Here is a 15,694-nt window from a genome sequence, read left to right on the forward strand (position 1 = left end):
AACTGATGGAGCGATTCAAGATTCAATTTAATATAATAGTTATAAAATAGTGTCCTATTAAGAGCAAGTCAGACAGATTTGCCACCGGCAGAAATTGCCTAGGTGCCTCTTACAGTCAGACAAAGAGAAGCAAAAGAGACTTCCCCCCAGAGTCATAGAGTGTCCGTAGATTCGCCTCCAGTGCTTCCACAGCCACCGGGGACGGCACGGTTGGCGTAGCGGTCAGGACCAGGGTTCTAATCCAGCACTGCCTGTAAGGAGTTTGTATGTTCCCCCCCCCCCCCCCGAGATTTCCCCAGGACTCTGGTTTCCTTTCACTCTTCAAAACGTACCGGGGGTTGTAGGTTAATTGCGTGTAATTAGGCGGCACTGGCTCGTGGGCTGAAATGGATTGTTACCGTGCTGTACGTCTAAATTTTTTTTTTAATTAAATTTAAATTCAAAATTTTTAATTTAAGAGACATTAAATAAGTCCCTGAGGTGTCTGGTGGTGGAGGGGGAGCAGCTGTTCCTGAACCTGGCGGGTGTGAGTCTTGTGGCACCTACACCTCATTCCTGATGGCAGCAGTGAGAACAGAGCATGTGCTGGGTGGTGCGGATCCTCAACGATTGCTGCTGCTCTCCGATGGCAGCATTCGCTGCTCTCAATGGTGGGGGAGGATTTTGCCTGTGATGTCCTGGGCTGTGTCCACTACCTTTTGCAGGGCTTTCCGCTCAGGGGTATTGGTCTCCTCAGACCAGATGGTGATGCAGCCTGTCAGCACACTTCCCACCACATCTCTGTAGAAATTTCCGATGTCATACCAAACCTCCACAATTTCCAATGTCATACAAACCCCACAAACTTCTGAGGAAGTAGAGGTGCTGACGTGCTTTCTTCATGTTGCCATTGGTGGGTTGAGTCCAGGAAAGATCCTTGGACATAGTGAGTCCCAAGAACTTAAATTTTCTCACCCTCTCCACCTCTGATCCCCCGATGATCACTAAATAGTACACTTCTGGACACGGTACTCTGTGACACAATACTCCGAATCAGTTAATTTCATTGACAGGGCATGAGGGAAAATCAAATAATACCAGATGCTGGAAAAGGAAATGCTCAGGAGGTCAGGCCCCATCTTTGGGAAGGTGAACAGAGTTAACATCTCAGCTTGCTGACCCCTCATCCAAACTCCTTCCCAGTTCTGCTGAAGGGGCTTCCGTCTGAAAGGCTAACTCTGATCTCTCTCTCTCTCTTTCCACGGATCCAACCTGATCTACTAACTGGTTCCGGCATTTTCTATTTTTATTGCAGTGAGCGGGGGGTGGAGGGGGGGGTGGTAGGATGGTTATGCTGGTTGTCGGGATTTTTATTAAAGAGGGGACAGGGAAGATATGGTGTCATTCACAAACACAGGACTTGCCGTGAAATATTTTTTGAACTGTGACTGCTGCTCCAGCACTCAGCAAGATCCCAAGCCTATCCCGATAGCCAGATGTTTCCAATCAGTTAAAGATGTGGGCGTTAAAAGTGTTCCTGGGCAAAGAGGAAAACTCTTTCATCTTCAAAGCAGAGTTGTGATATCTTTCACATCAATGGAATATTGCACCCAGTTTAAGTTTTACCTCAAAGGCAGTAACATCAGCACTTCCTCAGCTCTGTGCTAAGATTATGTCTGATTTAGAAGCTGAATTATTAAATGGCATTTATTTACTGTGGCACCTTTTGCCTTGGAACTGAGCTCAGAGGAGTTTTTAACTTGCCGTGGATCTGGGATCACCAACGACTCAAAGTAAAATCACTGCGCTGGAGAATCTCAGGTCAGTGTACCTTATATGGCAAAGATAAAGGTACATGACCAATGTTTCAGGCTTGAGCCATGGTATGACAAGATGTAGGTAGATGTCTGAAGAAAATGTGGCGGGGGGAGGGAGTCAGAGGAAGGAGCAGAGGACCACAGGTAGGAGGTAATAGGTGGATAAGGAAGGGTGGGCACACCAGCAAACAGTGAGAGGGAGGATGGCTCTGTGATTGGAGAGGGAAAGGGGTGGAGAGCTGGAGGAAAGAAGTCAGGGAGATGGGGAAGGGAGGGAGAATGGCCCAGCAGAAACTGGAGAAGTTGAGGTTAATGTCATCCAGCTGGAGAGGGTCCAGACGGAAAGTTAGGTGTTGCTCCTCCAGTTTATGAGTGGTCTTGATTTGGCAGTACATGAGGCCATGGACAGACATGTCAGCATAGGAATGGGGTACAGAATTGAAATGATTGGTCACTGGGAGATCCCTGTCATTGATACAGACAGAGCAAAGTGATCTCACGGTCTGTGTCCAGTCTCTCTGATGTAGAGAAGGCCACAGCGGGAGTACCAGATGCATTAGACAATGCAAGTGTTGCCTTACTTGGAAGGACTGTTTGGGACCCTGAATGGTGGTGAGGGAGGAGGTGTAGCCCTTCCTCGAGAAGGTGCCAAGGGGTCGATTTGTGGGAAGGAATGAGAGGACGAGGGAATCATGGAGAGAGAGAGCAGTCCCTACGGATGGAAGAGAGGGGAAGATGTGTCTGGTGGAAGGATCATGTTGTAGGTGTTTAGGAGGATGACGTGTTGGATGCTGATGTTAGTGGGGTGGTTGGTGAGGACAAGGGGAATCCTGCTTTTGTTGCGACCGGGGGCAGAGGGGACTGGGGCAGAATGGTAGGAAATGGAGGAGATGTTAGTGAGGGCTGAGTTGATGGTGGAGGGGAAGCCACATTTTTGGAAGAAGGACAATAAAATACAGGCAATAAAAATTTTACTCTCATTTGCTGGCCTGACTGGGTTTGGAAGAAGTGAAGCTGATTTTTTTTATATAGTAGTTTGGTAGTTTCATGGTTGGCATTAGTGGTACAGCGTTGTGTCCCGTTTATTTAATGATTTGAATACCCCAGATGCTGCAATAGATTTGACCCCCCCCCCCCCCACACATATCGCTGGGCCCCTGTATTTTAACCACCCTGCTGCCGAACCATATACTGTTGCATGGTTCTGAAAGCCACATTGGCCCCTTTATGAGGAGTTGACCTCTTGAACAGAATTTCAACTCCAACTCTGCCTCCCCTCCCCACCAAACCTGGCACAATTCCTCAACGCTGTCCTGATCCATTAGCTCCTGCAGGTTCCGTCCTTGGATGGATCTCTCACGGTGGGGTGGATAAAGATTCGAGCTCGCTTCTGTCACTCAAATTGCCTTTCTGTTTTTTTGAGAGCGCAGATGACATCTCACAAAATGAAGGCTTGCAAAAATTCAGGAAAATAATAGACAACAAAGTCAATTAGGGGACTCTTAAAGATTCTTACTTTGTACATTACTTGTTATTGAATATCTATTTTCTGTATTGTTCAGTTTGCACTCGTTCACACTTAGCTCTTTTGTATAAGTTTCTTTTTGTGAGCATGTTTTTTTTGCACTGCCAGTTAGTGATAATTCTGGCTGGCCCACAGGGAAAGGAATCTCAGGGTTGTATGTGATGTCATATATGTGCTCTGACAATAAATCTGAACTTTGAATAATATTCTGGGGTCCTGTGTAAATATAACAATGTCAACGCTGTTACAGAGCCAACGATCGGTAACGAGGTTCAAATCCCACGCTGTGTGTAAGTTTTCCCCGTGTCTGAATGGGTTTACTCCAGGGGCTCCAGTTTCCTCCCACCGTTCAAAATGTTCTGGGGTGTAGGTTAATTGCGCTTAATTGGGCGGCACAGACTCATGGGCCAAAATGGCATGACTAAATTTAAATTCAAAATTTGTTGTCAATTGGATTGCTTGTGTTAAAGTACAATTAAAAGACTACATTAAAAACATTACATTGCTGCGAACACTAAAATGAGTTGAAGATTTTCTATTGGTCTCTTTGTTGGCCTCTCTGCTCCATGACCACAAATGCAGCACTTTTGCCACTTGCCAGAATTCACAAGTCTCCACTTCAAAGATCAAAGTTCAGATTTATTGTCAGAGTCCATCACATACAACCCTGAGATTCTTTTTCCTGTGAACCAGGCAGAATGTCTATTGGTAGTGCAAAAAAACTGCACTTAATAAATGATACACATGTAAAAGAGAGACGTGTAAACACAGAAAGAAATATAAACAAACTGACTGTGCAAATACAAAAAAAATACCTATTCAGTATTAAATAACGTGCAAAGTATGGTTCCTTAAATGAGCCCGATTGAATTTGTTGTTTCAGAGTCAGATGGTGGAGAGGTAGCAGGTGAACCTGATTGAGTTTGTTATTTGTTGTTTCCCTCGCCAACGTGTCAGTCCACGGTCGCATGCATGGCCAGACTGAGACCACCCGTAAATTGGAGGAACAACATTTCATATTCCATCTAGGCTCCCTCCAACTGGATGGCATGAACATCGACTTCTCTGGTTTCCATTGGACTCCCCATCTATCCCTATATCTCCTAGTTTACTCTCTCTCTCTCTTCTCTTTTCCCTGTCTCCTTTCCCCCAGCTCTGCATTCACAGAGACAACACTCCCTGCCCCCCTTTCCTGGCCTCCCCTCCAGATCCAATTAACACATTTTGTCTGTTCGTCTGTACTCCTCCCCCTGCCCTTTGTTTAATTCAGGGACCTGTCTGCTTTTTACTCACACCTTGAGGAAGGGCTCAGGCCGAAATGTCAGATATAAATCTTTACCTCTTGTGGACGCTGCGAGACCTGCTGAGTTCCTCCAGCATTTCTGGGTTTTTATATTTTGTTGTTCATCTGGTGGAGGGGTAGCAACTGTCCTGAAGCTGGTCCACTTGACAGCTCTCTGTGCATCTCTCCTGCAGGTGTTAAGGCTGTGCATGACTGCTGTGTGTTTCTGAGATGTCCTTTGTGCCAGGAAGCATTAAAACGAGGAGATGTTCAGCAACACCTACAGCAGGAACTGGAGAGATTAGCTACCCTCAACATCAGGTCTGTATCAGTACCATCACACTGAGATGCCTTATTTTTCTTTCCTTCCGTTTCCTATTTCCTATATCTCCAGGAACTCACGGTCACACCTACCCAATTTCTCCCTCACCACCAACTAACACAGTTGATAACTCTTTGCCTTTTACGAGTGTCATCTTGATCCGACGTGTTTCTGGTGATGTAGCAGTTAGTGCTGCTGTTGTGAGCGGCACAGTTAGTGTAGTCGTTAACGCAATGCTGTCATCAACGACTAGGGTTCAAATCCAGCTCTGCCTGTAAAGAGTTTGAACATTCTCCCCGTGGGCTTCCTTCGGGGACTCCGGTTTCCTCCCAACATTCAAGACAACTGGGGGTTGTGGTGTAATTGGGTGGTACGGGCTCGTGGGCTGAAAAGGCCTGTTACCTTGCTGTAGGTCTAAATGAAATTACCTCACCCCCCCCCCCCACTCCCCCAGCGACCCAGATTCGATCCTGATCTCTGGTGTGAAATTGAATGGGCACATTCTTCGTGCATTGTTCCCTTCCACATCTGGCTGTTGGAAATGAGCAGCTAGTGCAACACATGGAAAAGAGTTGATGGGTGTGTGTGAGAGAATAAAGTGCATGAGGTTAGTGAAATAAGGAGAGAGGTGGGATTGCTCCCTTGGGACTTGATGGGCTCATTCTGTGCCATTATAAATCAATAACAATTGGTTCTGTACAGAATATTGGCCGTAAATAAGTAGCTATTTCCAAACAGAACTAAAGGTGAAACTCATTGCATGGATAACTGTGGATCAGGTTTGAGGTTTGGTAATTTGGGTTTCTGTGAAATGGGCGTTTGGGCAGTAGAATGATTTCCCTGAAATTCGACCTTCAGCACAGGTGCTAGTGAGTCTTCCTCGGACTCCTTCAGCTCTCCATACTCAACGTCTCTTCACACATGATTCCTACCGTTTGGTTGAGATTGGCTGTGAATAATTACGACTTCCACAAGTATCATCCCAAAGTGACAATTTTTAATCTTCAAATTTACAATTTAATGGGCCAAACATAATTAATTAAACAAAGTGAAACTATTTATAAGCACAATCAGATCCATTGGAAACACTCAACCGGCCAGGCAGCCTCTGTGGAGAGGGAATCAGCTTTTCAGGTGAAAAGTTACGGACTTTGCCTGATCTGCTGAGTATCTCCCGCATTTTCTGTTTTTATTTTGGATTTCCAGCATCTGCATTTTTTTTCTTTTGCTTCACTGTTCCAGAAACTTCTGCCTTACCCTTACGTGCTCCATCAATGAATGCTTCCATACTGATTCTCTTTGACCTTTGTTCGTCCAGCATTTGTCCTGTCAAACCAGCTCTGCTGTTGATCATCTGATCCATTCTTGAACAACTCTATGTTTGTTCTTCCCTTCAACTTCCTATGTCCAAGCCCCACATCATTCTTGTAGCCTCTGTACCTTCCTCTTCTGGACCAAGCCTCGGTTCAAGATTTTCTAGAGACCAAGCTTGTCCTAGAATCATGTATCCACGCATAATATCCCTCCTGCGCCACTCCTTGTCAAGAACTATGCCTCCTGTGTCAAGTCAAGTCAAGCCTAGTTTATTATTATCTGATTGCGCAAGTACAATCCAATGAAACAGCCTTCTCCAGTCCTCGAAGCAAAACATGTAGACACACAACCAGACAAAACACACATACAGACAAACAATACACATACAGGATAAGTATTCATATGTACAAATAAATGAATAAATAGTGTTTTGTGAATACAAGAGTCTCGGAGGGTTAGTGTGAGCAGTTCCTTTGGTCATTTAGCATTCTTACTGCCTGTAGGAAGAAGCTGTTCCTCAGCCTGGAGGTGCTGGCTCTAATACTCCTGTATCTCTTTCCTGACAGGAATAGTTGAAAGATGTTATGTGCAGGGTGGAAGGGGTCCTCCATGATTTTGCACACCCTCTTCAGACAATGACCACGTTGATGGAGGAGAGGGAGACCCCAGTGATCCTCTCTGCCACTCTTATGGTCCTGTGGATTGACCTCCAATCCATTTCTCTGCAGCAACCATACCGCACTGTGATGCAGCCGGCCAGGACGCTCTCAATAGAGCTCCTGCAGAAAGTTGACATGATGGTGGCTGGTAACCTTGCCCACTTAAGTCCTTAAGTCTTCTCAGGAAGTGCAGTCGCTGTTGCGCCTTCCTGACAAGTGAGGAGATGTTGAGTGTCCATGATAGGTCACTGGTTAAGTGAATTCCAAGGATCTTGGTGCTGTCCACTCTCTCTACCACAGAATTGTTGATGTGTACTGGAGGGTGGTCATTCCTGGTCATCCTGAAGTCCATGATCATCTCCTTCGTCTTGTCCACGTTGAGACCCAGGTTGTTCCTCTCTCATCATATCACGAGATTTTCCACCTCCGTAGTGCGACTCATCGTTGTGCAGTGCAGGCGGGGGATTCAGTCTAGAATGGTTCCTCCTTCCCACGGGAAGGAGACAGATTCACCACTGCTCTATGGCATACAGAGGACATGGGAGCTTCCTGCAGGAGACCAAAAACTTAATTCACAACCCTTGTAAGGCCTATGATTGATTTTGTGGTGGAGCATAGAAACTGAGATTTATTCCTCCGCTTTATCTCTGAAATCCAGTGGAGTATTCTTCATGATCCTTTTCACATGACTAACCTGGGCTTGTTTTTTTCAGCCATCAGGAAGAGCTACCTAAGGACATCACATCTCTCCAACCTGTACCGGTAACAACAGTTCATTTCTCTCTCTCTCTCTCTCTCTCTCTCTCTCTCTCTCTCTCTCTCTCTCTCTCTCTCTCTCTCTCTCTCCTCTATTCTGTTGAATATGCATCCCTCAGTGTATCATCATAACCCTGGTATCCCCTATGGAAGATGCCAGATAAGTGAGTATTCTGGTTGCTTGAGATTGTGTATTGCATAATTGGTGAACTATCCGCGAGGCTTGCCAATTTTAAACCCATATTTTTTATCTATTTATTTTCCCCAATTTTTTTGCTGGTTGCTTCAGGATGCCGGTTGCTTGAATTCTGGATAACGGAGGTTTTACTGAAGCCCAGCCAATGTTAAGCATTTTGAGCCAGCTACAGTACTTTCCCACGTGCGCCACGTCCCTGCCCTAGCCTGGCCCAAGAAGCTTGGTGCCTGTCAATACTGTGTCCTAAATCACTGCTCCCTGAGCCAGTTTGCACCCCTATGGCAGGGCTGGATATCCAGCCTTGCAAGAGCATGTTGAGCTCAGTACTCGAAGGTTGAGATTGCTTCACCGGACACCTCCTGTGGTTCCAAACTTGGAACATTCTGTAGCCAGTTGGTGTTGATGTTGACTTCCCCAGTTCCTGCCATCCCCCCCACTCCTGTCTCCCTCATTCCTGATCCTTATGTTCCCTTTCTTGCAACTCCCCTCTCCTCATCTCTGCCTCCCTATCCCTCTGTCTGCTTTCCTCCAGCTCTGCATTCGCAGAGAACCCACTCCCACCCCTCTGATCAGCTTTTCTCTCCTCCCATCCATGTCTATCTATGGCCTCTTGGCCATCAGCCTGTGCTCCTCCACCCCGTCCCTTCTTCCCTCCTCCCTGAGCCTTTTTATTCAAGCAGCTGCCTATTTTTTGCTCATACCTTGATGAAGGCTGCAGGCCCAAAATATTGGTTATAGACATACCTTCCTATGCATGCTGCCTTCTGCATGCTGCGAGACCTACTGAGCTCCTCCAGCAGTTTTGTGTATTTTCTACAATCACAGCATCTGACCACCTTCTTGCTCCACATCCTGTCGCCCTTCGCTTTAACTCCCCCAACCCTTCCCACAACAATATGTCTGTTCTTATCCTCGTCCACTGCAAGGGTGAAACCAATTGTAAACTCGAGGAACAACTTCCCCTCTTCCTCCTACACAGCTCTCCCCCTCGTGGCATGGACATTGATTTATCTGATTTTAGGTTAACCCCACCCTCAACTGGTTTCATTCTTTCTACCTCTTCTTTACCCACTCCTTAACTTGCATCCCACCACCCCTCCCCACACACTCTAACTTTTTTGCCCACCTTCCTCACGGACTCTCCCTCTATCAGGTTGACCTCCAAGTTGAGTCGGCGGTGAAGAAGACGAATGCAATGTTGGCATTCATTTCTAGAGGAATAGCCTATCAGAGCAGGGATGCAATGTTGAGATTCTATAAAATACTGGTAAGACCTCACTTGGAGTACTGTGTACAGTTTTGGGTGCTTTATTTGAGAAAAGGTATGCTGACATCGGGGAGGGTTCAGAGAGAATTTGCTAGAGTGATACCAGGAATGAAAGAGTTAATATATGAGGAATGTTTGTCGGCTCTTGGACTGAACTCGTTGGAGTACAGAAGGATGAAGGTGTCCTCATTTCAAATGCTGAAAGGCCTGGACAGAGTAGATGTGGCAAGGAGGTTTCCCATGGATAAAGGAGCATAACTTCAGGAGAAAAGGGCAATGATTTAAAACACAGACGCAGAAAACTTTCTTTAGTCAGAGGGTCGTGGAATTTGTTACTGCAGATGGCTGTGGACGAGAGGTCGTTGGGTGTATTTAAGGCAGAGATTGACAGGTATTTGATTAGTCAGGGCATCAAGGCTTATGGGAAGAAAGCCAGGGAGTGGGAGGATGGATCAGTTCATGATTAGAATGGCAGAGCAGACTCAATGGACCTGCTCCTGTACCTTGTGATCTACCTCTCACACCTCCTGTCCAAATCCTGCCATCTCTGGGCCCTTCATGCAGCTTCTTTACATAAGTAATATCTCCCCGTTTTCTGTAGTCTTGATAAAGAGTCCACACCCGCAACATTGACAGATCATTTCTACTCACGAATGTTGTCTCAACTGCTGAGTTCCGCTGTTCTTTGTCCGTTGCACTTTAGTTCTGAGTGAAAGATAGGATCTCCCCTCATTATCACATCTTATCTTCCTGCAGTCACCTTCCATTAAGGAGGAAGTGGAAACTCCCAGTGGGTCCCCTCTGCCCATCGACCATGGTCACCATTCTGAAAGGCAGCAGGTAAGGCATGCTGGATATCCAGCTGTAATAAGGAGGGATGCACTGTTCCTTGGCTAGTTCTCTGAGTGTTTTTTAGCTCCCAGCTCTCTGCGCACCCCCGCATCTCATTGTTGATATAATGATAGTCCAAGATCCTCCACACCATCATAGTGAGTCCCAGCACAGAAATATCATGGATCTCCCAGTGGCCACCCATTTCAGTTTCCCTCCCACTCCCTTACTGACATGTCTGTCCATGGTCTCATGGACTCCTAGACTGAGACCACAAGCAAATTGGAGGGACAACACCTCATCTTCTGTCTGGGCACCCTCCAATCAGATGGCATTAAAATCGACCTCCGGTTTCTGTTAAACCTTCCCCCTCCATATTTTTTTCCCCCAGTCTCCTTCACTCTTATTCTCTCTCTCTCTCTCTCTCTCTCTCTCTCTACTCTGTCTCTCTTTCTCTCTCCCTTCCACTTTCCCTCTGTCTCCTTTCACAGACCCAAAATCAATTCTCACCTTTCCTCTTATCATCTCCAATTAACACTTTCTTTCATTTGGTCTGATCTCCTTTCTCTCCCATTCTTTCCCCTTTCTCTCCCCAGTCTTTAATTCAAAGGCCTGCCTGCTTTTTACTCACACCTTGAAGAAAAGTCAGTAATGCATCTTTATCTCCTATGGACACTGCAAGACCGGCTGAGTTCCTCCACCAATTTACTGTGTGTTTTGACTACAATCACAGCGTCTGTAGACTTTCAAGTTTCACCCCAGATCCCACCAAATCTGTACCACTCATTTGTCTAGCTCCTCCAGCAATTCTGCTTTTGTTCTTCTCCATGTTGTCAACTGCCTGCCCCACATTCTACCACTTGTCGACTGGGGGCAATTGGTTGTGTCCTTGCATTAAGCAAAGGAATATAGCCATCAACAACTGTTCCTTCAAACCTCTCTTTAAAATTGTTATTCTAATGTGGCTGTGACTGGAGGTACAGAGGTGACTCCTCAATCTGCCAAGGCAGAATAACCAACCCCGTGCCAATTTCTGTTTGTCCACAGACTTTCCAGCAAGTAAAAATTAACAGAGAGAGTCGACTGAACGGTGAGTGTTTGAAACAAGAACAGGGTTAAATGCCAACCTAAGACACTAGAAATGTCCCTCTGTCACCCTTCCTCCAGCTCTGCATTCACAGAGCTACCCCCTCAATTTCCCAATCAATTCTTAGCTTCCCCCCCCCACCACCACGTCCGTGTCTACCTAAAGCCTCTTGGCTGCTAGTGGGTGCTCCTCCCCTTGCCCCTTCTTCCCTCCTCCACCCCCTCCTCCCAGATGGTTTTCGGCTCGAAACGTTGACAATCTTTTTAATCTTCATCTTTTTATTTTTATGCTAAATCTTTCATGAGAAGGTTCTATTCTGAAGGGGTCTGGAGGGGAGAAGGAGTGGTTGTACAGAGAAGCAATAGAATTAGAATTTTATGTCACAGAATTCGTTGTTTTGCGACACATTACAGTGGAAATATTGCAAGTTGCAGGTCAAAATAAATAGTGGGAGAAAATAGGAGAAAGTGAAGGAGCTTCTGTGGTTCATTCTTCATTAAGAAATCTGATCGTGGAGGGGCAACACTGTCTTTGTTCCACTGAGTGTTCATCTTCAGGCTTCTTCCTGATGGTAGCAGTGTAAAGAGGGCGTGGCCTGGTTGGTGAGGGTCCTTGAGGATAGAAGCTGCTTTCTTAAGACACTACCCCTCAATGGGGTAAAGACAGGTGCTCATGATGTCACAGGCCGAGTTAACAACCCTCTGGAGTATTTTCTTGTCCTGATCATTGACATCTCTATACCAGAAAGTGATACAACCAGCCAGAATGATCCCCATGGTACACCTGTAGAAACCTTCAAGTCTTTTGTGATATACCGAATTTCCTCAAACACCCCACGAGGCAAGCCTTCTTCAAGATTGCATCGACATGGAGGCTCCGTGAAAGATCCTCACAGATGTTGACGCCCATGTATTTGTTTTTGATGACATGAATGAATTCCCACGGACTGGGCAAGGGGACAGGAGAAGGATTTTAAGCTGGTGGAACAGCTGCAGATGGGTGAGACTAACCCGTGAGGGTCAGGGGTCATGAGTAGGGGCTGCCTAGCTTCCAAAGCAGCTATTTTGGCACATCATCTTACAAGATGATATATAAATGCCAGCTGTTGACAGGGAGACCGATAAATATCCCTGGGAGTATGCCATACCCTGTACTTTGTCTCAAGGCACCACCTTATGCTACGTTTTCTTTGTTTTTCAGCCAGAGCAAAGAGGTGCAAGAGGACCAGGCCTTCAGATGAAGAGCAGGTAGCTGTGATTGTCAAATCAAGTTTATTGTCATCCAATTCACAAGTACAACCTGATGAAACAGCATTCTCCAGTCCTCGGTGCAAAACACACAGACACACAACCAGACATGACACACATACATATAAACAAATTGACATATTTTGGGGGAGAATGATGGGCAACAAACATGTCTAGTTCTTCTGAACAAGGTACAGCCTGCAGAAGATGTGAATCCTCTTGGAGTTGTGTTACCTGTGAACATAGGCTAAAGTGGGTGGTAAACTCCATCTAAGGCAGAGAGACATAAAGCCTAATTTTAACCCCATGGACAAGGGTGGGGGGGGGGGGGAAAGACTGATATAGAAACAGCTCTGTTCTCATCTGTTCTCAGAGAGATGTAGAGTAAAGAAAGAGACCCTTTGGCCCACTGAGTCCGTGCCAACCCACCCATTCACACTAAATCAGTGGTTCTCAACCACTGAACCATGTTTCCAATCTTGTTCTTTAAAAATGTTACATAAAATACTTTACATTAGATAAAGATGTGCTTCTTGACTTGAAAATATTGTTCAGTCATTGTCACGAGTAGGCCACGGCATGTTAGGCCGTAAGCCAAGTGGGCCTTAGACTGAAAAAGGTTGACACCCATTGCACAAACTCTGCACTAATCTCGGTTTTTATGCCATTAATTCTTAACCCCCTCCAGCCTCTACTGTTCTCCTACAGGGCAGCATGGTTGATGTAGTGGTCAGTGCAACAGCTTTACATGCCAGCAATTAGGTCTGGGGTTCAAATCCTGTGCTTTCTGAAAGGAGTTTCTACGTTCTCCCCATGTTTGCGTGGGTTTTCCCCACGGGGGCTCCGGATTCCTCCCACCGTTTGAAACGTACCGGGGGTGTAGGTTAATTGGGTGCAAATTTGGCGGCATGGACTCATGGGCTGAAATGGCCTATTAACATGTTGTATGTCTAAATACACCCTCAGGGCAATTGGTCTTTCCATTTAACTGGGCAATCCATCCTGGAGCCCATGCAGGGAACCTGCTCGGCCGCAAGGGAGAGGGTGCAAGCTGCACATGGACACCACCGGAGGTTGGATCCAACCCTGGTCCCTGGAGCTGCACTTCTCTGCTATCACAAGTTCCCTTGCCATCATCTTTACCGGTATGTTTTGGACAGCGTTAAAACGTAACGCTGGTGATTCGGCAACATTATCCTGACCATACCTTAATTTTAGCTCATGCTGCTCACTAATGGTTAAAGAGACAGCATAACGTACAGGGAAGAACGCAGAAATACTAGAGGATCCCAGCTGATCTCGTGGCATCCATAGGAGGTAAAGATATATTACCGACATTTCGGGCCTCAAGGTACAAGCAAAAATCAGGAAGACATTTGAATAAAGACCAGAGAATGGTAGGGGGGGTCCAGACCAACAGCATTCATGCACTTCCAGACTCTGAGATCACCCGCAAATTGGAGGAACCACACCTCATCTTCCGTCTGGGCTCCCTCCAACCGGATGGGATTAACGTCAACCTTTGGATTCTGTTAAACCTTCCCTCTCAATTCCCCCCCCCCCAACCCCAGTCTCCTTTCCTCTAGCTCTCTCTCTCTCTCTCTCTCTCTCTCTCTCTCTCTCCCTCTCTCTCTCTACCCCCCCAGTCTCCTTTCGCAGAGCCAAAATCAATTCTCACCTTTCCTCTTATCACAACACCTTTTGTTGGTCCGGACCCCTCCCCCTGCCAGTCTTCAGTCTTCAGTCTTTATTCCGATACCTTGCTGTGTTTTGGTCATGCCTTGAAGAAGGGCTCAGGCCTGAGATGTCAGTAATGTATCTTAACCCAGTACGGGCACTGAGACTGGCTGAGATCCTCAGCATCTTTGCATTTTTGACTACAATCCAGCATCTGCAGTTTCATGGTACAGAGTTCACATCGTGGTGATAGTGGAATGTAATACTGGTTGTTATTATAATCATACTAATCACATTATTGTGATCTTTTATTAAAGTAATTATACAATGTTGTACAGCCAGATTCCCATTTTCAGTCGATTCAATTTAAATTTAGACATAATACAGCATGGTAACAGGCCCTTTGGCCCACGAGCCCGTGTCCAATTTACACCCAAATGACCTACACCCCGGCAGTGAACTGGGATTCACTGGTTGTGTGTTGTACTTATGGCTGGCACCGCCCCCATCTGCTCACTTATAACCTTGGTTTCCCTCCTAAACCCAGAACCCTTCCGAAGACCACTGTAAGACCCTACCCTTAGTTATAAGATAATAAAAGCGTTTGTTCTCCCTCCAGTTGTGAGAGCTTTTATTCACGCTACAACCCCTGGTATGTTTTGAACGGTGGGAGGAAACTGAAGAGGAAAACCCATGCAGGCACGGGGAGAGCGTACAAACTCCTTACAGACAGCGCGGGATTCAAACCACGGTCCTGATCGCTGGCGCTGTAAAGGCATTGCGCTCACCGCCATGCCAGCCCTAACTCATTTTGGAGATGCCCACAAGATATTTTCTTATCTTCACCAGATGAAATTGGATTATTTTAAGATGCAAGATAAGGTATGGAAGCCAAAGTAGGCTATTCAGCCCGATGAGCCCATTCTGCCATTCCATCATGAGGTGACTCAGCCCCCTGCCTTCTCCCCATTACCTTTCATACCCTGACTATTCAGTTACCTATCAATCTCTTCCTTAAATATACCTGACAACCGAGCCTCCACAGCCTCCCATGGCAGCAAATTCCAGAGGTTCACCGTGGTGTTCTCTGCTGAATTGTCTTCCAACTCTCTGGCTTGCTTCACGGGAGACTGCCATGTTATTCTTGTCCCATTCTATTGTGCAGATCGCCGGCCTCTTTTCCAAGGATCCCAGGTTCCCAGACGTGGAGGAAGAGAGCTTTACTGGAAACCACTATGTGGAATATACATGGCAGGGTCTGTCCCGGAGCAGCACACAGACATTACTGGGACTGAAAGGTAGGAATGACTCAGCTTGCTCCCACTGGGCTATCATGTGGTCCAACATCTGGGGTTGTGTGGACCTGCAGCCTCTTGGAAAGCTGGAGGAAAGAAGACAGATGGATGTGCAAAGTGATCTCCCAGTCTGCGTCAGGTTTCTCCCATGTGGAGCAGGCCACAGCGGGAGCACTGGGTGCAGTAGACGACTCCCGCAGATACACAAGCGAAGTGTTGCTTCACTTGGAAGGACAGTTTGGGGGTCCGAACTGGGGTGAGGGAGGAATTGTGGGCACAAGTGTGGCAGGGTAAGGTGCTGAGGGGGTGCGATTACTGGCCTTTCCTCCAGCTCTCCTCCCCCCTTCCTCCTCCATTCACAGAGCCATTCCCCCCTCTCCCCCTGTTGGCTGGTGTGCCCTCCCTCCCTTATCCACCTATTACCTCCTGCCTGTGGGACT

The 15,694-nt window shown here is 46.6% G+C and overlaps 1 protein-coding gene across 1 annotated transcript in view; it reads left to right on the forward strand.

The window, feature by feature from the left end:
- The window catches only part of LOC138756802 (E3 ubiquitin-protein ligase RNF220-like), a 42,819-nt gene that overhangs the window by 11,088 nt on the left and 16,037 nt on the right, over positions 1-15,694 (forward strand). The window contains 7 exon segments of the mRNA XM_069923191.1: positions 4,798-4,924; positions 7,612-7,660; positions 9,874-9,957; positions 10,996-11,044; positions 11,796-11,834; positions 12,236-12,282; positions 15,125-15,257. Coding sequence (XP_069779292.1) covers positions 4,798-4,924; positions 7,612-7,660; positions 9,874-9,957; positions 10,996-11,044; positions 11,796-11,834; positions 12,236-12,282; positions 15,125-15,257 — 528 coding nt within the window.

Source organism: Narcine bancroftii, chromosome 3, assembly GCF_036971445.1.
Source record: "Narcine bancroftii isolate sNarBan1 chromosome 3, sNarBan1.hap1, whole genome shotgun sequence".
Classification (NCBI taxonomy): Eukaryota; Metazoa; Chordata; class Chondrichthyes; order Torpediniformes; family Narcinidae; genus Narcine; species Narcine bancroftii.